Consider the following 21,961-nt stretch of genomic DNA (forward strand, 5'->3'; position numbering starts at 1 on the left):
TAATTCACAGCAGGAGTAGATCAAGGAAAAAACTATTAACATACATGACAATACTATCAACAGGCAAGCTTGACAGAAATATATGACGAAAGCAGCCCGGCACTTGAACCAGACTCGTGTTGAACAGCCATTTCATAAAACTGTGGATTTTTGTAGGATAGAGGAAACTTCAGACAGATAGAGACCTGTTCCTGTTTTGGTACACATTTTACAAAGCGTCCCAACTCTTTAAGAAATGAGATAACTTTTATTGCTACAGTCCCACCAAGGGAGGGCACTAAAACGCATGTTTCCGCTCGCTCTGCCTACAAGTCCTGACAGAGGGCATACATTACCCGCAGCCACTTCTCCCCGTGTATTAAAGCAAGATGGCAGCTGTTGTGGAGAATGTTGTGAAACTGTAAGTGTTGGACTTTTCTAAATATCTTACTCCTGGCTAATTACTCCTGACACCACGGTAACAGCTTCGTGGCTTCTTCATCTCACAGTCTCTGACCGTGTCGTTAGCCCGCTCAGCAACATTTCCACTGACTTATTGGGAAGGTTAGCAGGCGCTGTCGGACCGTCGTGTGTGTTCACATAATGGAAGTGTAAGTTAGCAGACAAGAAGATGACGTCTCTGAAACATGAATCACGAGTCGGTGTAACAGAACACGCGCTAGTAGTATCAAAAATGTACTAACAAGGATATGTAGGTTACTTGTTGTGTCTTTCTCACGAAGTAGCAACTGTGGCGCTAACGTCCGTTAAGTCCAGTAGCTAGGTGGCTGTCACGCTAACAAGCTAAGGAGTGGAACTGTTAGCGCAGGTTCGAGGACTGAGGCGAACGGCCGCAGAGTTTACAATGAATGAAAGACTGGCCTTTAAGATTAGGAACTGAAAGTTGGTGAAAGTTATTTCTAATTCTTACGTAGCAACTCTTAGGAAATGTCAAGGTAAAGTTTCCTGTTACCCGTACCTGTTTGTACTAAAGCGAGCATCTATTTCCGGTGTTTTCACCTTGCGGAGGTGTCCAGGTGGTTGATATCAAGACGTTTTACAAACGGGGGCAGCAATTGGTTAAGCCCTTACTAACCATAATAACGTTTATTATTATGAAGTTAAACTGATACTGTTAGTAGTGGAGAATTTCTGAAACTCAGTCCTAGAGAAACGGATAATAGTAACAAAGGAATTGTATGATACGTAGAAACAGACTTTTTCTTTAAGACTGTCACGATAAATTCAGTTGGCATTGATCCAAATGGATAAAATTTATAAAAATTAAAGAATGACAGAAGGAAGATATTTGGTGTATATTTTTGCTAGTGCAAATGCAGTGTAATTATTGTTTATCTCCCTTGTCTTTCTGTGACTTGGTTTGTATTCATGGGTGGAAAGTAACTGGTAACATTTCCTGGAATTACTGTAATTGAGTAGCTTTTTGTATACCTGTGTGCTTACTTTTTCAAGTTTTCTTTTTAAATCAATAATTTAACTTTTAGTATATTTGTGGGAATTATTGTACTTAATTACATTTGAAAAAGCATGAAGTACTGGGTAACAAAATGAGTACTAAAAGCCAAAATGTGAAGTTCCAAGCTTTTTGTTAACTTAAACTGTCCAAGACTTTGGCTTTGACAGCATTGGATGGTCAGTAGCACGTTGTGAAAAAATAATTAAGGTTAAGTTACACCTTATAATAAACAACTTGGTTGAAGAGTTGTATACTCTGTTGTTTTTGCACATTAAGGAAACATCAGATTGTGCTCTACAAGCTCCTTGGTTATCAAAAGTAGCTACTTTTGTGTAAACTTCGAATGACCTACTTTTCCTTTTTACATGAGTAGATTTGTGGGCCAGTAATGTTACTTCTAATTTTTACATGTCATTTTTGTTTACCCCCATTGTCTTTCTGTGACTTACACAGGTAGACTGCATTGGCCTGTATGTAAAATTTTTGTTAGGGTCCTACACTGGATAAACATTTATTCAGAAGTTAAGATGGATTGTTGATGATAGTAACTGGACACTTGAGACAGTGATCTGTACTTTAAAACACAACTTAAAAATGAACAGTATTGTACCACCTTTGATGTCCCATCTATTTTTTGTCCATTTTTTGTTGTAAAAAGTAGAAACAATAAAGAAATAAAGTATAAAAAAGGCATAGAAAAAACTAATAGTATAGTAGCATATCATTATAAATTAGTTAGGATATTCATATGTAGAAAACAACACTCATATCATGTCAGCAGTGTATCTGAAAAATATGTGAAGTGTATTGCAATAAAAATATAAAGTGTGAAAATTAATATTAAAGAGCGCATATAAGCGACAGCTTAGTAGTATTCACATTTTACCTGAGTTGCCAAAATTTTCATCACTTTTTGTTCCTTGTGAAAAGATTCAGCTAGGGATGCACTATATTGGATTTTTCTGATATCCAGTATTTACAGATTAATTGTAGCCGATACCGATGTCAATACCGATATTCAAATACGCTTTTTGAACAAGAAATTCAGTTCTTTTGGACACAATTTAAAGGTTTGTGGATAACTAAGGAAACAAACTTTAGTCCTTAAAAAAAACTGTAAAGTTTAAAGAATGAGGCTAAATAAAGAAAAAGACCTCAATCGACATTGGTCTGTTTGTTTAGCCTAAAACTCCACTAATTTATAAGTATATTGGACAAAATTTACAGTTGATATATGCTGAAATACACAGGCAACATATCGGATGTAAATATTGGCAGAAATGTTGATACCTGCCGATACCGATACCAGACCGATAATATCGTGTATCCCTAGATTCAGCCTCTGTTATGTTAATGGTTACTAAAACTGAAACTTAAAAAAACAACCTTTATTTTATAATATTAATTTGTAGGAAAGAATTATATGCATGAAGAAACTGCAGGAAAATTCCTGTGCATTTAAACTGCACAGAACCATTAAGGGATGCACAATATTGGATTTTTGCTGATATCTAATGTGCCAGTATTTACAAGTTAATTACAGCTGATACTAATATCGATACTGATATTTAAATGTGGTTAGTTCTGAGTTAAAACTTAAGCCGTAAAAACACACTATTTATATAGCATGACAGATGAAGTAGGTCATTTGGTCCAGCCTAAAAGTCTACTAACAAATTTTTCGTATGGACAATATTTACAGCGGATAGAGGCAGATTTTATCACCAAAATATCAGATACAAAAATTGGCTAAATATTCCTGAAGAAAACAGGCAGTATGTTTAAAACTTAGGCAATGGGACAACCCTATATTTTACACACAACTTGTTTTTAACCACTTATTGGAACCAGTTTATTTGAGGCTAGCTGTTACTAGCTTGAGCCTATTCTGCCTCTATCAATAGGCAAATAAAATCAAATAAACTGATGTGAACACATAGACATTTGCAGCCTTTTTCTCATTGGATAAAGATGTACACTTCCTGAGTGGGAAGGCATTGCTTTTTCACATCGATTCATTTACTCTTTCATTTATCTTGATGAACTCAGATTTCAATGATCTATTTACTGTCATTGGCATTAAAAGTTTCTTTCCAGGATTGTAGATGAGTGAACAAGACTGTCAGAACTTTAACTGTGCTCCTGCCTAACAACAAACATGCATGTACACATGAAATACATGAATACATTAAAAGACACAATACAATAGCAGATATTTGCCCCCGAAGAGAACATGACATGAAGTTTCAGCTCTTTTTATAATTTATTTCTAAGTAAGGAGAGCTGCAACTAATCCGCCTTCTTAACAATTTTAGCTCTGACCTTTAGGACTGTGAAATTGTGAATAACGGCGTAGCTGTCACTAAAATGAGTTCATTAATAATCGTATCAAAATAAGAAAAAAAAATCACTTAGACAACAAATAATGATATTTAGTTTGGCAGGGTCAGTTTATAACAGTCAAATCATGTGACTAGTTTCCACCAAAATGCCTGACTATTTGAAATGTTCAGATAGGCAGCACAGAGGAAGTCTAAATAATCAGATAACACTTTTAAAAAGATGTGTAACTTGAGGTTTGTCATCCAGGTTTCCAGTCTGTGAACAGCTGCTGTCAACGCTTTTTCTTAACAACAAGGCTACTCAAGTCTCAGCAGTTCCAGTTAAGCCAGAGAGTGCCTTGCTCCAGGGCACCCTGACTTCCTCAGTGCAGATGCAGCTGTTGCGTGAGAAGACAAGTTGTTGTCTTCCTTTTTTTTTTTTTCAAGGAGTAAAAAAACAAGTGAAGTCTTTATAATCATGAGCCTGTTGGTCTCATTTGTTAGAGATAATTCCTCATCTTTGATAAAAGGGAATCATCTCACAGCAATATGAGCTTATTTATATTAAAAACATCACACTAATGAAGACTGCGCTGACTATGAAGCTCTTTGCTGTTGATGTAACAACAAAAGAGCACTTGCTTCTGCACTCTCATTTAGGATTTTGAGGAAGTTCAAAGTTGCTGTCAAGTGAGAGAGCTGTTTTTCTAAAGCTGCAGCACAGCAGAGAGACAGCATGCTTTGAGCTAAAATGACAGAATAAGAGAAGTTTGAAGTTAGGCTGCACTGAAGGAGCCACACCTGCTGATTTCTTTCTTAATCTTCAGCGCTGGTTTTTGTTTTATGTCAGGTTGGGAGAGCAATACTACCGAGATGCCATGGAGCAGTGTCATAACTACAATGCACGGCTCTGTGCGGAGAGGAGTGTTCGGATGCCGTTCCTTGATTCACAGACCGGTGTGGCTCAGAGCAACTGCTACATCTGGATGGAGAAGAGACACAGAGGACCAGGTGAGAGGCTTAATGTGTGAAATAATTCACTATACACCTCCTTACATGATGTAGGGCACACTTACAGTAACCTGACACACCAGACAGACTGTTTATCTGTTACATGGAGTATATTACACATCCCTATCAGGCCAACAAGTCACAGTCTGTATCTGGGAAGGAGAAAACCTTTCAAAAACTTGGAGTGTGATTGGGGGAACTTCCTGTCTATCACATTCATTAAGCTATAGAGCAACAAGACATATGAAGCAGTGGGCAGGTCCAGTCCCAGTAAGTAAACTGCATAACATGGGCTCAACGGGTAGCTTCTGCTGTTTTTCACTATCAGTGGAGCCAGTTAGTGAAAAAAAACTCATGTCAAAACCAGTCATGGCAAGCACCAAGAAAAGCTTTCAGCGTTTTTTATTCTTCTTTCAGTAAAAGAAATGCTGTCCAGTTTTGATAAAAACTGCTGCCATGGGGTTTGCACGGCCTTGCCCCATGTACACAGATGGTCCAGGTTAATCTCTGACGTGTGGTTTCTTTCCACATGTCTTTGCCTCACTCCATCATCCCTGTTTCCGATTCTATCTACTGTCCTGCTCTATCAGTAAAGGACAAAGATATATCCTGTGAAGAAATAAGACTGCCGCTATAGCTACATCCAGGCTACTTGCTTGACTGGCTGCCATTATTTGCTGGCTTGCAGTAGAGCTAAACCACACCCATAGCTTCCACCTTGTTTTCCTCAAATGAAACTGATTGGGTCTTTCAATTCTGTGACCAGGCATAAAAATTATAAACTGGAGGTTTGCAAGCTGGTTCTACCTGAGGGCAGACATGGAATATGGTAAGGTATTGGCTTTGCAAGGTTACCCTCACAGGGGCTGGCAGCAAGGTCATTACACTTGACTTAAACTTATAAAATAACTTAAAAAAAAAAAGTAAAACCATTTTAGTCCACTGAAACAAAATGAAAATGGAGCTTTACCAAAAAAATTACTAAAACCTAATTCTTTGATTACAAAACTAGCTAGAATAGTGTAAAATTAGAGACAAAATCTTTTTAGTTTTAGACTTTGACCCATGACTGGAGAGGGGAAGATGGCTGGATTTGATTGAAGAAAGATTTCATACAATAGTTAATTTTAGGTCTTAAATTGTGTCCAGATGTCACATTTGAATACATATAATGAAAACTGAAAAGTAGCTTGTTTGAATTTGTTTTCAAAAATTGTATGATGCTCTGCCCCTTTTGAGTATTGCTCCTGAGAACTGTTGTGCATTTCTGAAAAAAAAAACTACATTTAACACTAAAACTAATGAAAACCATACTAAAATGCAGCATTCTTGCAAATTAAAAACTGAACTAAAATAACAAGAAGTGAAAACTAAATTAAAACAAATGAAATATCTAAAACAATTTTAACCCTGGTAGGCCATCTTTACCATGCTCAAACACATTTGACTGCCAAAGTCTTATTTGTTTGGCTATTGAGATTGCTCTGCACTGTAACCAAGCACAGAACACTTCTCTGGCCCTGTCATGGATGGAAGAGGGGTACTTCAGCATGATGCAATATCTCATGCACATGCACATTCATGTGTGCACAATTTAAACATCATGTGTATAACCAACTGGACCATTCCTCTCGGCAGTCTTTTAAACTATGGCAGGGTGGTATAGAGCATCTGACCAAAATGACTCAAGATTAGCCACAAAGTGAGGAACGTTACTGTCATGTTGTCTGTGTATTTCTGCATAGTGCTGACTATGTGAGACTGAGCTTCTTGTCATATCCATTTGTCATATAAAGAAGAAGTGAGATGGCAGCGTCTAGCAAAAATCATCTCTTTTTCTTTTTTTTCTATCAAAGTCAATTCTTACTAAGAATTCAACTTTACATGAAGAGTGTAATCTAATTAGTTTCATGCGTTCTTATTTTATTTAGAAAACTGCTAATTTTGCATAAAAATGCACACAGTGTTGTGGAAATTGAAGTGCAGGTGCAGATTATTTTTCTTTTTCTGTCAGTTTGTCCAAAAGCTGACTTGTTCTGTAGCATAAGCTCCAGCTCAGTGTCATGTAGATGGATGTGTTCTGACAACCCTCAGGCATGGCCCCAGGGCAGCTCTACACCTATCCATCCAGGAGGTGGAGAAAGAAAAGACGATCTCATCCTGCAGAGGACCCCCGGCTTATCTTCCCTGCTGTCAAGTCAGGTAAGAGCTCAGGTCATCTTTGTTTTCTCAAATGAGTCTTTAAAAAGATCTGTTGAATGCTATGTTGTTTGCAGGGATGTGATTCCAAGGGATTTACCTGGAATACAGATTTTCCAACCAGTAAAGCTGAGCCAATGACTGTATTTACATATGAGGATGTTAGTTGGTGTTCAGCTTAAACTCAACCTACCAGTTTTTAAAGAACGTTGGGGGAGAATCTAGGCCATTAGTGTTCATTTCCTGTGCTCAGAACATACAGTTCTCCAAAGTAACAAAACAAGCAGCTGTTAGCCCACAGCTAACAACAGATGTGTTGACGTGTAAAACTAGAGGGTATTTTAATGTGTGCCAGCTATGATATTGCCTAGGTCTTTAGTTTTTATTTCTTAATGAAAAAAGGTCAATACATAACTCTTGCAGGAGGGCATTGTCATTCACTTTTTTAAGTGAACAATAGGGTACACATATCAGCAGAGCAGCTTTCCCTCTGTGTTTAGCATGAATGCTGGCCATAGTGTGCCAGTTATGTTTAAATGAATAAATAAATTCTAATAAAAACTGCACTTTTTTTTTTTTGCACACAATGAAACAAAGACATAAACTCCAGCCAATTTAATACAAAACCCCATCTTTACTTTTTTCCAAAATCTTCAGATAGAATATATTAAACCAACATTGCTGAAACTATGCTTTAACAGTCTAGAAGTGTCTGTATAAATTCTGATAAATTAACTCATCCTTATCTTGGATGTAGATTGGTACCAGATGTACAAAATGAGAGGTTACAGCTAAAAACAGAAGACCTAAAGAGGACAAAAGAGTTTTAAAGGTTAACAATTATGTGGAAATCCAGAAACTGGAACATTAGAATTCTTAGAAATGCATGAATTTAAATGTTCCTTTGTCTTAGGGGGGACCCCACATATTATACAATAGTACAGTACCACATTTACTGGCATTTCCTGTTTGGTATACTAGTGCCATTCCACTTAATTGTAATTTCTTGGTTATATTTTTATGAAATGATAATTGTTTATCATTTTTATAAGGCAGAAAGGAATCTAGCCTCATAAAAATGTAATGAATTAAACTGTGGCAGAGAAGAAAAAACCATGGTGGTCTGCCACAGTCTAGGTAGTTAATGAGAAACAGTTTTTTTGGTCCTTGTTTTTTTAGGATCAAAAGGGTCTTAGTTAGATTTTTGTCCTTATGACTAAACTTGTTTGTATTTATTCACAGAAGTAGATATAGGACTGAAGAAAGACACTCTGTTGTCAGCAGACGGCAGCAGCCTGGAGGCTCTGCTAAAAGGAGACTCTTTGGAAAAGCGCACAGCTGCAGATCTGCGAGGGTCTGAGGAGGACTCTAACCAGAGTGACTACACTGGAGGCCTGAACCCTGCCACTCGGATTAGAAAGGTTTCATGTTTTTTTTTTCTTGGCTTTTCTGACCTGCAAAGGTCTGTTTATGACCTCATTGCCTTTATTCAGATAGGAAAGTTGATTCAGTTGAAGAGACTAGGGAGAAAGAGCAGGAAAGGAACTGCAGGCCTGATTCTATTGAAATGATTCCTCTCATAGTCTGTGGGCTCTATCATTGACTTTGACAAGGTAGATTACGGAATGAGTGTTGCTATCTTTGCTGACAGTGTGCACCGAGGCCAGTAGAACATTTAAGTAAGGAAACAAGTGTAATTTCTTCACATAATGTATTTTGAGCCTTTCCTTTGGAGTGGTGATATAGTGAAATGAAGCACCTAACTCTGACTTGTAATTTGGTTCAGTAGGTATCGGATGTGTTGGTACTGGTACTATCTTGGTACCGGATTTTAATATTCAATCTTATTTGTGAATGGGGTAGGGTCTTAAAACTACTACATCTTGATATCAAAAATATACCTAAAACAGTAAATGGCACCTTAAATTGCAGAGTGCATATCTGCTTGCTTGAGGACAGAGATTGTGCTCCGTTGTCACTACTTAAAGAATACAACAAACACCTTGCTGAAGCCAAACTACTGTTTCAAATAATCTTACCTTGTTGGCACAGTTGTTAATTTCAACATTTAATACTCTACTTTTTTGAACATGTGTAGCATGTGTATTTGTCTATGCCTGTTTTGTGCATACAGAGTCAATACATTTTTTTAAATTAATGACTATTTGCTTTCCTTTAGAGAATCCTTGAGCCAGATGACTTCTTGGATGACTTAGACGATGAAGACTACGAGGAGGACACGCCTAAAAGACGAGGCAAAGGAAAGGGGAAGGTAAGCAAAAGAAGAGAAAACTCAGAAATCTCATCCTGTCTGCCTCTGTGTTGATCCTTTATCATATCCGTCCTCAGGGTCGAGGTGTGGGCAGCACCAGGAAAAAGCTGGACACAGCAGCGCTGGAGGACAGAGACAAGCCTTACGCTTGTGATAGTGAGTCCGGGAGGCGGGGCTGGATATGTAACCTAATGTTAACAGGAGTAATGTTTGGTGTCATGTTTGTAATCCAATCAAGCAAAGACTTAGCCTGAGCTTTCAGTCTTTATTGCCTTCTTTGTCATCCTTCTTCTCTTATTGTCCATCATCTCTCTGCTTTTAATAGACTCTACAAACCAGAATTTATAAAGCTGATCTACTTTCCTCTTAAGATACCATACATGTCTTTAACTTGCATTTCAGTCTTTCTCTGTACAGGGTGGAAGTGTTCCTCCTTCTTCTTCAGTTGTCAGGCTGTAACTGTGCTGCTTAATTTGTTTTTCCTCTTTTTTGTGAAGCATTTTCACTTTCAGCCGGGTTCTCAGCAATGACTGACTAAACCTCTGTCGGTCTATTTCTCTGAGTCTCTTCTGCTCTCTCTCCTCTCCCTCTCTGCTCTCTTTCAGACACTATCAAACAAAAGCATATTTCAAAACCTTCTGAAAGAGGTATACTTCTCTCATTTCTTTTTACTCCTGTCTGCCTTGTCTTTTGTCTTCACTGCCTGTTTTTAAAATTTTTTGTCTATACAACCAAGTAGACTTTGCTCCTTGTGTAGATTAGTTCATAGTGTTCATGTTATGTTCTCCACAGTTTACTTAGAAGTCTTAAACTAGGCTTTAAAAAGGTCACGACCGTGTTATTATACACTAATTAGTAAGTAGTCCATATGACATGAGCCGTCTCTGAGGGAAGTTGTGGCCAAAGAGAGTGTTTTCCTCCTCAGTCTGGCCCTGAACTCCCCACAGATTTAGAAAAGCTTAAACTGCTGCCTTTTTTCCACTCTGTGCTTTGTCTTTTGTCTCGCTGCTTATTACGTGCAATTTTCCCTTTACTCATCATCACCACCTCTGCATCCTGTAAAGTCTCATTCCATGATCGATGCTTTAGATCCAGTTGCTGCTTTGGCTTTCAGTCAGTTTTCTGCATGTTTAACCATTTTATATAATATTGTTCAGCCACTGCACACTATTACTAAGCTTGTGACAAGCTGTGTCTTCAACAGCTGTTTATCACTTTTCCTTCACAGGATATTTAAAGAATGATGAATAGGGTGTTAGCTTTTGAGGAAATGAAAATGAGAGAAATTTTGGAAGTGAAAGAAGAAGTACTTTAGGGCGTTAATCTTATGACAAACCTCACAGGCCTCCTGTAACAAAAGTGACTCACAGAAGGATCTTTGTTCACTCTAGCATCAGTTAACCATCCTTAATACAGCCCTACTGACTTTTCCTATCCAGCTTATAAAAAAAATTTAAGTCAGAAACCTGCTATGATTACACTTTTAAAGACAATCTAGAGGGGTTATCTTTAGAAATGAAGGTGTGAGGTCTAAAGTAAAGTGCTCTGAGATATTTTCCTGCCAATTTGACCCCATCTTTTCTCCTTGACTTCTCATGTTGATGCAGAGAGTTGAATAGAGGTAAAGTGAACTTAGTTGAAGATTTAAATCGGCTCAAAATGAATTTTACTAGAGCCAGGCATACACTTTGTTATTTCCATCTGACTCTTAACAGTCTATGGGAGAGTCAGCTCATACTGTGCAGCTGAATTGCTTATGATACATGAGCATCGTGCATGATTTCTGTGCTCATACTATACTGCCTGATGGTCATGCACAACCTTAGTGCTCACACTGTACAAGTGAAATCAGGACAGACTGTGACAGAAATCCGTGGAGTTTACTTTGAAAAAGTTTCACGTACTGAGGTTGAGGTTGTATCCAGCCATATCCCCTCTCTCTTTCTCTCTCCTTTTATCTAAATTCATATCAATTCAACAGGCTTTAATGGCATGGAAAACATTCAGTTTCATTGCCAAAGCAATGTACAAATGTATAATATTAATAAAAACCAAATAATAATATCTGAACAATACTGATAAATCAATATGTTAACCATCAAATAAGATTAATAATGATATTAATATCAGTAAGAAGTAGTATATCTCTGTCAGCAAAAGCATCATTTAGGCATAGTTCCTGCTTTTCTATTTCCTTTTTATGGGGGGCATTAGAAAGCTATTCCTGCAGTTTTCATGGTGACTTAAGATGTTGCCTGACAGTTTACAAAGGAAAAATGCCTCAAAGTTGAGGATTCTGCTCGGAGCTCTGCTCTCACAGTGGGAATGTGTGGAGTCGTACCTGAAAAATTTAAAACTTGCCTGAAATTGTTCTGAACAGTCAGGAGCAGCTGGTCAGTCCTTGGTCAGGTCGTGGTTGATGATCGTATCCCATGTACACTGCACAACAAACAACCAATGATCCGACTAAAAGTCGGCATAACTTCCAAGCTAGTCAAGCGGCTCAGAATTTATGTCTGAATTAGATGAAACCCATACAGTGTATGCCTGGTTAAAGGGAGCCAAGATGCAAAAGAAGACGACGAGGGTACTCTAGATTGTAGTGATAAGATGTGTTGATCCTGTACTTTACCTTTATATGGGCATTTTAGATTCTAAGTCAGATGTCATGATGCATAAGCATGTGTTTGTCTGACAAGTCATTAATTGTTGCTAAAATCTCTGTATCATGATGTTATTGAACCCCACTTTGTGTACTGTATCATTAGTTAACCCAACGATTCCAGCCCCTGCTATGAAGGCTTTCCACCAACATATGGAGTAGAGAAATTAACCAGCTAAGAGGGTCTTAAAGCCATTCCCCCCAGTTCATTAAATAAAGTGAGTTTTGAGTATTAAGAGGGCATCTGGGGCTCCCTCCCAAGGAGATTTAGGCATCCATCAACACGGTACTGATTGTGTGTTGATGTCCAAAATGCTGATATTTAACAATTCATTTTAGCTGATACTGATAAATAAATGTAGTTCATACCTTAGACCTTAGGTCTATAACACACTATAAAGTTTAAGGACTGAGGATGAATATAGTAAAGACTTCAGCTGATGTAGACCTCTTGGTCCTGCCTCAAACTCCGGCTGATTTTTACAGCTGATATGTGGGTTGTAAATACCTGCAAAAAATGTGATATGTGCTGGTATGATATGCCAATAATAATCTGCATCCTTAGCTCACATTGTTACAAGATTTGATCTGTAATTTTCACATGATTACTTTAAAAATGAATGAATTTATAAGAAAATCTCATAAGATGATTGTTTAAATGACTTTAAAAACAGCCTGATAAAAAATTAACATAATAAAACAGTTCTCCAGACTGAGTTAGTTTTATGCATGAGTAGCAGAGATTTTTTAAAAATATTAATATGATATATTCTAATAATAAAAATAATAATTTTATTTCAAGTTAATGTGTTGTTAAAACAGAATAGTTAAATGAGTTCCAACTTGCAAGTAAATACATTTTATTGAGTCAACAATAGAAACTGGTTGGCTGACAGCTAAGGGTTATGGTGAGCCCTGACTGTACTAGAGTAAAGAAACAGTTACAATTATTAGAATTATGATGACTTACTGCAGAGAATAGATTTGTATAACTGAATCCAGAGGGATGGTGTAGTCATTTTATCTAAATGTGAAATTGAAAAACAAAGCTTGTAAGTTGACACATCACCTCATCAGTGCATGTTCAACATATTCCCAAACTCCATTATGCTTCATCTCAGCATATTATTTATGACCCATAATGGAAACTATGGGAGATCCAGGTAAAAAAAAAAAAAAAAAAAAAAAGTCAGGGTAGAATCAGGTTATCTACCAATCACATTTTCCAGTCACTTCAATGCATTAAAATATCATCATCAAATCAATTTACCATATTGGCCTGAATAAGAGGCAACCCTGAGCGGTACAATTCTATACTGATAAGCAGCTTTATCTATTGTTGTGAAAGTATATTTGCATTGAAAAGTCTAGACCCAGAAAATCAAACGATCCCACATTTTTCCTGTGCGTTTTGAGGGAAAAGAGTTTAAGATTCAGGCCAGTATGGTAATTAAGCTAAGTTTCCTATGGGGCTGGATAAAGCATCCCATATTATATGAATTGCATTGATGATACTCGAGATCTGTTAAGAAATCTGTTGGATTTCCCCTTTAAAGAACTGCAGATATTGCAAAAATCTGACTATGTGAATACTTACATTTAACTTCATGTTGTCCTGAATGGACTTTAAAGTCAGGGTTTGTATTATTCCCATAAAAGACGACAACTTAACCAAAACATCAAGTGTTTCTTTAATCTGAGCTGTACTATAAATATCTTTGGGTCGGAAATGAAGAAATCAGAATAGTGTTGAAATTAACAAGTCAAATCCTTCAGAACTTGCCATCTGCTCCCCACCCTTTTCCCCACTAAACATAATTTTGTCTATTTTTTCTTGTTGTTGCCACATTTTCTGGTTTTGGTGTCAGTTTGTGGAAAGCGCTACAAGAACCGCCCAGGCCTGAGCTACCACTACACCCACTCCCACCTGGCTGAGGAGGAGGGGGAGGAAAAGGAGGAGATGGAGCTCAATGAGCCAGTCCTGCCGCTGCCTACTGAGCCCAAAAGTAAGCCATCATTCACTGTCCACATTTCTCCATCAATTCAACATAGGGCCTAACACTGAACACTGATGCTCTGTGGGTGTTTTATCGTTTTTCTCAGCTCCGAAGAAAGGTCCAGATGGTCTCGCGTTGCCTAACAATTACTGTGATTTCTGCCTTGGAGACTCCAAAACCAATCACAAGACTGGCCAATCAGAAGAGCTGGTGTCCTGCTCCGACTGTGGACGCTCAGGTTTGTTAGAGAGAGACATGACACAAGGATAGACTGATGGTTCGTGCAGCTGACAGTAGAAATCTCTGCAACAGTGAAATGACATTATTATTCTCCACACAGGCCACCCCTCCTGTCTGCAGTTCACTCCTGTAATGATGGCTGCTGTGAAGACATACCGCTGGCAGTGCATAGAGTGCAAGTGCTGCAACATGTGTGGCACCTCTGAGAACGATGTGAGCATGCCTGCATTGAAAAAATGTGTTTTATAATGTAATCTGCACAATATGATGAAATGTCTCATTTTTTTCAGGATCAGCTTCTGTTCTGTGATGACTGTGACAGAGGATACCACATGTACTGCCTCAACCCACCCATGTCTGAACCTCCAGAGGGTAAGTTCACTGCATGGGACCTACCTGGCATCGAGAATTATGAATTGATTTAATAAATCAATGATAAATGAAGACACGTGGACCTAATATGAAAAAAGAATAACTTTTGAAACGTCTGCTGTCTGTACAGCAGCACATAAATCTAACCTGTTGAGATGGCAGAGCTAAAGTTTAGCTAAGATGCTAACACTGGCATTTAGCACATAAAGACCCCCCAAAAAAGATACTTTTCTCAACCAAAACTTGAAGAAGTCTTTGTTTATCAGAGCGTGAATAGCCGTTGTAGTTCACTTATAGTATTTCACTGAGCTGTAGGCCTATATCCGTTCAACTTTATTAAACTTCATTTATACAGCACATTTAAAACAGCTTTCAGCTGACCAAAGTGCTTCCCACTTAAAGTACAATAAGAAACAACCAAACAATACAGGAGATCATAGACAAGACACAATAACATGGCATGAGTACATATTCACTGAGAGGAAGATGTAGCTTAGATTGAAGAAGTTTTTAAGCAGTATCAAAAGCCGAAGGAAGGGGCTAACCATGGAGATTTAAAAACCAGCAATAACATTTTAAATTGTATTCTGAAACCAACTGGGAACTAATTAATGGAGTTACGTACAGAGATGATGTGCTCCTGTTTGCGTGTACCTGTTAAAAAACTGGCTGCAGCCTTTTGCACATATTGCAGGCAAGACAAAGCGGACTGACTGACCCCCAAATAGAGGGAGTTACCGTAGTCAAGCCATGATGTTATAAAAGCGTGGATACGTTTTTCAGTATCTGTAAAAGATAAAAACGTTTTCCCTTTTGTCAAGGAACGTAATTGATAAAAGCAGCCTTTATGTGTTTGTCATATTTAAAAGCAGAATCAAAAATCACAACAAGATTTTTGCAGGTGGTTGAAGGTGGGTTGATAGTGGGCCAAGGTCTTTTTGTAGGGAACTGGTGGAGTCAGGAGGGGCAAATAGGACTGCTTCAGTTTGTTTATCTAGGAGTAAGAAGTTCTGAGCCAGCCAGTCTTTTATTTCTTGGAGGTAGTGGAATAGTGATTGTAGCTACTTTGGGCTTTGGCTTTTTAGTAGAAGGTAGAACTGCATAAGGTGGTGGTGGTGGTGGTGGTGCAACCAACTAAAACAGAAGTCCGACAAAGCTTGGTTCGAAGCACACCGCCTTATTTTCTAGAGTAAACGAGGCCTGAGGCCTACCTGGCCAGCGTGTAGGTCAGCTTACCCAGCTTGTGTCTCCTCTCATGAAAACTAGTCCTTTCTTTCTACAACTGTTCTCTTTACTTTTGTTCTCATTTTAACCAAGGGCTAGCTGTTTTTTGTCTTTTATTCACAGACAAGATAACAGGGTCACAAAGAAACAATGAGAAGTTCTTATTTTTTATTTTGAAGGCAGTGTGTACTGTAACTGGACCAGGTAGGTGGGCCAGTTTTAATATGGAGCCCAGGGCATCATATTTCTCTAAATCAAAAAGATTTTGTATCAGAGAAAATCTAAAATAACTCACCTGACATTTAATGTAGACTTTGTAAGGTGACAGTGTTTGACATGCACTCACATTTTCATCACTAAGAAGAAAAGAGTGTTGTGGTTCAGTATCCAGAAAAACATAGCTTTCCTTAAGGGCGTGCATTGTTTCAGAAAAGCATTTTACATTGTTACAGTGTTAAACTTCTAGGATGCCTTTGTCCAAAGCATCATACATCTGAGGTGTAGGCATGTTTATTGTGTTAAGGGTCTACACTGGATACTAATGATGCCCTAGCTGAGATTTGCACAGGCAATCTACTGAACCTCAGACATAACTTAATTTTCCTTTATTTTGTCCTTCAGGGAGCTGGAGCTGTCATCTATGTCTGGACCTCTTAAAAGACAAGGCATCCATATACCAGAACCAGAATGTCCCACAGTCGTGATGATCGCTCCCCGCTTCTGCACACGAGTCATCAGTCAACCGTCCGGCAGTTTATGTTTACCCTGAAAGTTCGATGACAAACTCTCCTGACGAGCTGACCCTGGAGGGAGTGTGTTCACAACAGACAATAAGTGTGAAAGGGAAGTATCCCTTAACCAAACTGGCCTCATTTAGTTTAGGTATGACTGTTGCACAGTTCCAAGCTCAGATTCAGACCCACGGATTTTAACTTTTTTTTTGCCATACAACTTTAGCAAGACTAAATTTGATCAAGATGCACACACAGTAAGCCAAAACTTGACTTTCTGTTCAGTTTTTTTTACACATGCTCCTACAGAGTTGCTAAAAGCTGGTCTCTTTTTTGCAATGTACTAATTTTGTGACTAGAGCAGAAACAGAGCTTGGAATTAAGTAGCATGCCTATGCTTGCTATCAAAAAAGAGACATTTTATAATATTTATATATTTCTATGGTATATTATAGTGTTAAGTATGTACAAATTGGAAAGAAGATTGGTCATGAAATGATCGTTTTATTGGTGCCCATTTTATCATTATGAGAAAAGAATCATAACCATGTTCTTTTATTGCGCTACTGATATTTGGTGATTGACTTGATAGAGTCAAAGGGATCTGCTGAGACTAGATGATACTTTAACCAGCCACTGCCACAGGTCACAGTGATGTACTCATTAAAGTCGCTCCCAAGGCTTAAGGGTTTAAAGATGTCAGCTTTAAAGAGTGAACATGAGCGTGTTTCATTCAGTCTTCACACTCTAGTCCTAAAAAAAGCAGACAGGATGCTGATGCTTGACTGAAAAGCTGTATAACATCTGCACACCTGGAGACGAGTGTACCAGCTAGGCAAAAACAAAGAAGTGACAGACTTCTTGACCTGAATTTACACAAGTGCTCCAAGCTGGCAGGTCGTAGTGGCACCAGGTCTTTTGAAACAAAAACACAAGTGTTTTGTGCAATTTAGACAGTGTGCAGGAGTTTGCCTGCACTTTTTGATGGATTAATTTCTCTTATGCATCTGTCGTATGAAATAGATGTCATTTCTGAAAATTGTAGTACTTTTCAGTACAATTAATCATTAAAATAGCGGACGATTGATTTTAACAGGGCTTATCTGTTTAGTGTAAATCCTTATTCATAGATGACTCATCCTGTTGACAAAATGTTCTGCCATTGGCCCTCATTTATCAAACTTGTGTAGAAACCAGCACAGATTTGTGTGTAGAAATCATCTTATGACAACGTCCACATGCTCTTTATGAAACATGCATATTTGGCCAATAACAGCATACAACTGAGCAGGTGTTTATAAATATGGCAGCTGAAAGCAATCGTCATTAAAATAACATGCCTTCACCTCAGAGTTTACAACATGCAGATTAGCAATACAGCTTAAGACCTGCTACCTTTATCATGGTTTCAGTGTCCAGGTCAGAAGTAATGGAAAATTAAATATTTGATGTTTTAAAGTGAATCCGAAAAATGTCTAGAAGGAAATCACCACTGTGGTTAATAGTGTGCTCCAGCTGATATTAGAATATTTGATAATGTTGTCAGCTCTTAAGATGGGAACACAAAAGCCTGTTTTGGCTCTTAAAAGAATTAGCATGCAAACAGAAGGAGGTGCTCCAGACTGAGAGGAGTGGGTTTTAATACCTCAGTGTCAAGAATTAATATTAATGTATGCTCATTGTAAGAGAGGCTGTAATGTCTGGTAGCTTTGAAAACAAATGAAGAATTGTTATAAATTCTATTTCTATCTGAATAGCTTCTGTCCAAACGTATCAGTCATAATTCTTACATTTTAGAGCACTATGAGCTCCTGTCTCCCACAATCCTTAGCTCTTTGTCTGCACATAATTATGCACACATTAGTGGATTGATTTATCTATAAACAGGCTGATGATTACATATAATGTAAGGTATTTTGTTTCCTCTCAAGTCAACTTTTTTCTGAATAGCTGCAGATTTTTTCTGCTTGTACTTCTATATTTTCCGAGTGATATTAAGTTGTACAATGAAACTTTAATAATTACTGAAGGCAGCCTGTCTATTTTATTTTATTTTTTCAATAAATCAATAAAGAAACTATCTTTATCAAAGATCACAAACAAGAAATCAACTGAAGCTTGTGCTGATCATCACCATATAAAAAAGCAAAGCTGCTCACAGGGATTGTCAAAGCTTTGGTTTAATGTTAAATACATTTTAAAAATCACAGAAGGCAAGTCCACATGGAGTTGAAAACATGTGTACATCAGCTCAGACCTGGCATTGGATTTGAGTATATTGTACACTCGCATCCAGATTGATAAATGTCGACCTGTGCGTGGAATTGACCGTACTCCCAAATCTCTGGTGTGTTCATGTTTGATAAATGAGGGCTGTTGTGTTGTACTTTCAAATAAGCTTGTCCCATGCTTTTCTTTGGACATAAAGTCTGACTTTCTAAACTTGCATCTTCTCCATCATAGGGGTTAAAGTTACCTCCAAGTAATGCACAAACATGGTTCAGATCCTTGGACATGGCATAACTCCCAGCTCTCACGTCAGACATAATGTTACACCCAAGCGTATGCCCAGCTGGTGCGCTCTGCTCCTTGTCTTTGTGTGGCAGAATTCAGATTATTTCAGTCAAATTTAAAACAAATCTTATTTACCTTCAGACAGGATAAAACCCTTTCATTGCTGTGTTCTAGCAGTTGTGTGATCATGTACCATATCCAATATCTTAATGTGACACCACTAGATTATTAAGTGTAACTGGGTTCTTTCAGCCTTGCAGATAGTCACATGGTGATGATATTAAAGCAATATAAGAGCTCCTGTAGGATGCTGGTATGACAGGGACTGATGGCAGAGTCACTTAAGGCTCTGTTGGCAGATAATGTGCGATACTGTAAATTTTATCTCCAAAATTTTATCACAGATTGGGGACTGTGTCAGAAATTATGTATGGCTCCATATTGTAAAAAAAGGTTATAATGTGTTTATGTGTAGTCCTATGGAGAAACGGCTCTATTTGTTACTGCTTGCGTAGTTTTATTATGCAATGGTTTCCTTCTGTGGCAAGGCTACAAGAAAAATTAAGAACTGCTAAAGCAGTTACTTTACCTCAAACAGAAACAGTATTTAAGGGATTGAAATGCGCTGTTGATCGATGGGACAAAGGCAGCGTGATTAATCGTCATAAAATGTGCAGTGTCTGCTTCAATGACTGCCTATTCTACTGGTAAACAAGTGCATGCTCAGTAATTGTCTGCACTCTCTTATACTATGTAGTGGTCTCAGCATAGGTGGGCAGAGGTGATGGGATGTGGTGTAATATAAATTAACCATGCTATCATGTTGTTTCAATAGCCAACTAACAATAACTAAAGCATTACACAGGTATAACTTGGTTTATTTTCTCATCACATTTAGTTCTTTAGAGACAGTGGCTACTAGGATATTTTGCTGGTTGTTTTTCTTTTCATGGATGATGTTTGCGTACTTGATGTGTGGGAGATTTTGGGACTTACGTGGATGTTGCTTTCTAGTTAATCCTGTGATTCAGTTCTCGACTGAGCCGCTCTCTTCCAAAGCTTGAAACGAGAAGCAAAGCCCATAATGTGATTAAGAAGCAAATAGTGGATTTGCACCTGTGACAATGAATGGTTCAGTAATATAGGACTGGATGTCCAGCTTCAAGGCTTTACTCAGAGCCATAGACAAAGAAGAGTCCAGCTGTTGTTGTCATTACCTTTTAGATCCTATTATGGTTTTCTGGTGTCGAGCTTTGGGACAGAACTGTTCATGATAGAGTTTAAAGCAAGATCATAGGTTTACAGACTAGGTTAATACCTTTTGGATGGACTTTCATTGAATTTTGATGGAATGTTTTATTGTAAGAAATTTGTCTTCAGGAAAATAAAATACTAGGCACTATACTCTAACGAAGTGTTTTTCCTGTCCTCAGTCGCCATTTCACATACTTGGTCATCTTCTCTTTACACATTCTTTTTAAAACCTCTTTTCTATTATGGGGCAATCAGTTGCTGCTGACATTCCCAAGGTCAAGGTTACGCTCAGGGAAAACAGAGCCTACATAAAGTTTTTATCCCCTTGGATGTTTTACTCTTTGATTGATTTTAAAAATCAATTAAGGTCAATATAGTTTGGCTTTTTGACACAAGAAATACAAAAAAGTGAAAACAGATTTCTTTAAGGTAATGTCAAATGATATTTAATGTAAAATAAGTGCATAAATATTCACCTTCTTCAAGTCAGTATTTAGTAGATCCACTTTTGTTTGCAATCCAGCATTGAGTCTGTGTGGATGTGTCTCAATCAGTCTTGCACATCTGGACTCAGTTATTTTTCTCCATTCTTCTTCACAAACTGCTTAACTTCAGTCAGGTTGCACAGGGATGAGACGTTAACAGCCCTTTTCAAGTCCAGCCATAAATTCTCTGTTAGATTGAGGTCTGGGCTTTGGCTCTGCCATTCCAGAACATTCACCTTGTTGTCTTTAAACCATTCCTGTGTAGCTTTCACTGTATGCCTCGGGTCATTGTCTTGTTGGAAAGAATCTTTCTTGAAGCTGTAGTTCTCTTGCAGTCTGAATAAGACTGTCCTCCAGAATTTTTGAGGATGGTGTGTTTAGCCAAAAAGAGTCTTTTTGGTCTCATCAGACCAAAGAAACTTTCACCCACTTGACTATGGAGCCCATACATGCTTTTTGGTGAACCATAGTTGAGATTTAAGAGTTTTCTTCAGCAGTGGCTTTCTCTTAGCCAATCTTTAAAGCTTTGACTGGTGGAGAACCTGGGCAACAGTTGTTGTATGCAAAGTCTCTGAATTTTGTAACTCCTTCAGAGTAGTCATAGGTGTCTTGGTGGCCTTGGAGTTTTTTTATCCACCCCCTGAGTGTTCTTTTGTCTTCATAGTGTAATTGTAGCCAGGAATATTGATTAACCATTGATTGGACCTTCCAGACACAGGTCTTTTTACACTTGTCACAATCACTTGAGATACCTATTTATGCAGTCACTTATTTTACCTTACTTTTTTATTCTATGTTGTGGAAATCTGTTTTCACTTTGATATTAAAGAGAGTTTTTTGTATTTTGTTTTGTCAAAAATGCTATATTACATCGACCATGATTGGTTTATAAAATCAATAAAATGGCAAGACATCCAAGGGGGGAATACTTTATATTGGCACTTTAAGTAGACCTCCTCTCTTAATTTTTAAGCTTTGTAATGCTGTCTTCTTGGGTAGAAAGAGAAATTAAAGCCCTCTCTTTTGTCTGCCTAACTCCATTAGATGGCAGTCATGGGCTGACCAATGTCCTATTTCTTATAACTACCTCTACTAAGCAGCTGCACATCCATACATATGTGCACACTCAATGTGCAAACAGAGAACAGGAGAGAGGGATGAGTTGTTATTGCACGGTCTTTTATTGGACTCAAGATACAACAGTCTTCTATGATCTCATAAGA

The 21,961-nt window shown here is 37.9% G+C and overlaps 1 protein-coding gene across 3 annotated transcripts; it reads left to right on the forward strand.

The window, feature by feature from the left end:
* The first annotated feature begins 267 nt into the window (after positions 1 to 267).
* Positions 268 to 20,403, forward strand: dpf2 (D4, zinc and double PHD fingers family 2). 3 transcript variants are annotated; one of them, XM_041800975.1, is made up of 12 exons: positions 268 to 400; positions 4,628 to 4,788; positions 6,883 to 6,990; positions 8,230 to 8,408; positions 9,167 to 9,259; positions 9,337 to 9,415; positions 9,865 to 9,906; positions 13,790 to 13,927; positions 14,025 to 14,156; positions 14,259 to 14,371; positions 14,449 to 14,530; positions 16,376 to 20,403. In XM_041800975.1, the coding sequence occupies exons 1-12, from the start codon at positions 369 to 371 to the stop codon at positions 16,456 to 16,458; spliced, it is 1,242 nt and encodes a 413-aa protein (XP_041656909.1). In that variant the 5' UTR covers positions 268 to 368; the 3' UTR covers positions 16,459 to 20,403. The 3 variants fall into 3 exon arrangements, with proteins under 3 accessions (XP_041656909.1, XP_041656910.1, XP_041656912.1); XM_041800976.1 differs by having other exon boundaries at positions 14,455 to 14,530; XM_041800978.1 differs by lacking the exon at positions 9,865 to 9,906.
* The last annotated feature ends 1,558 nt before the right edge of the window (positions 20,404 to 21,961 follow it).

Source organism: Cheilinus undulatus, linkage group 12 (assembly GCF_018320785.1).
Source record: "Cheilinus undulatus linkage group 12, ASM1832078v1, whole genome shotgun sequence".
NCBI lineage: Eukaryota > Metazoa > Chordata > Actinopteri > Labriformes > Labridae > Cheilinus > Cheilinus undulatus.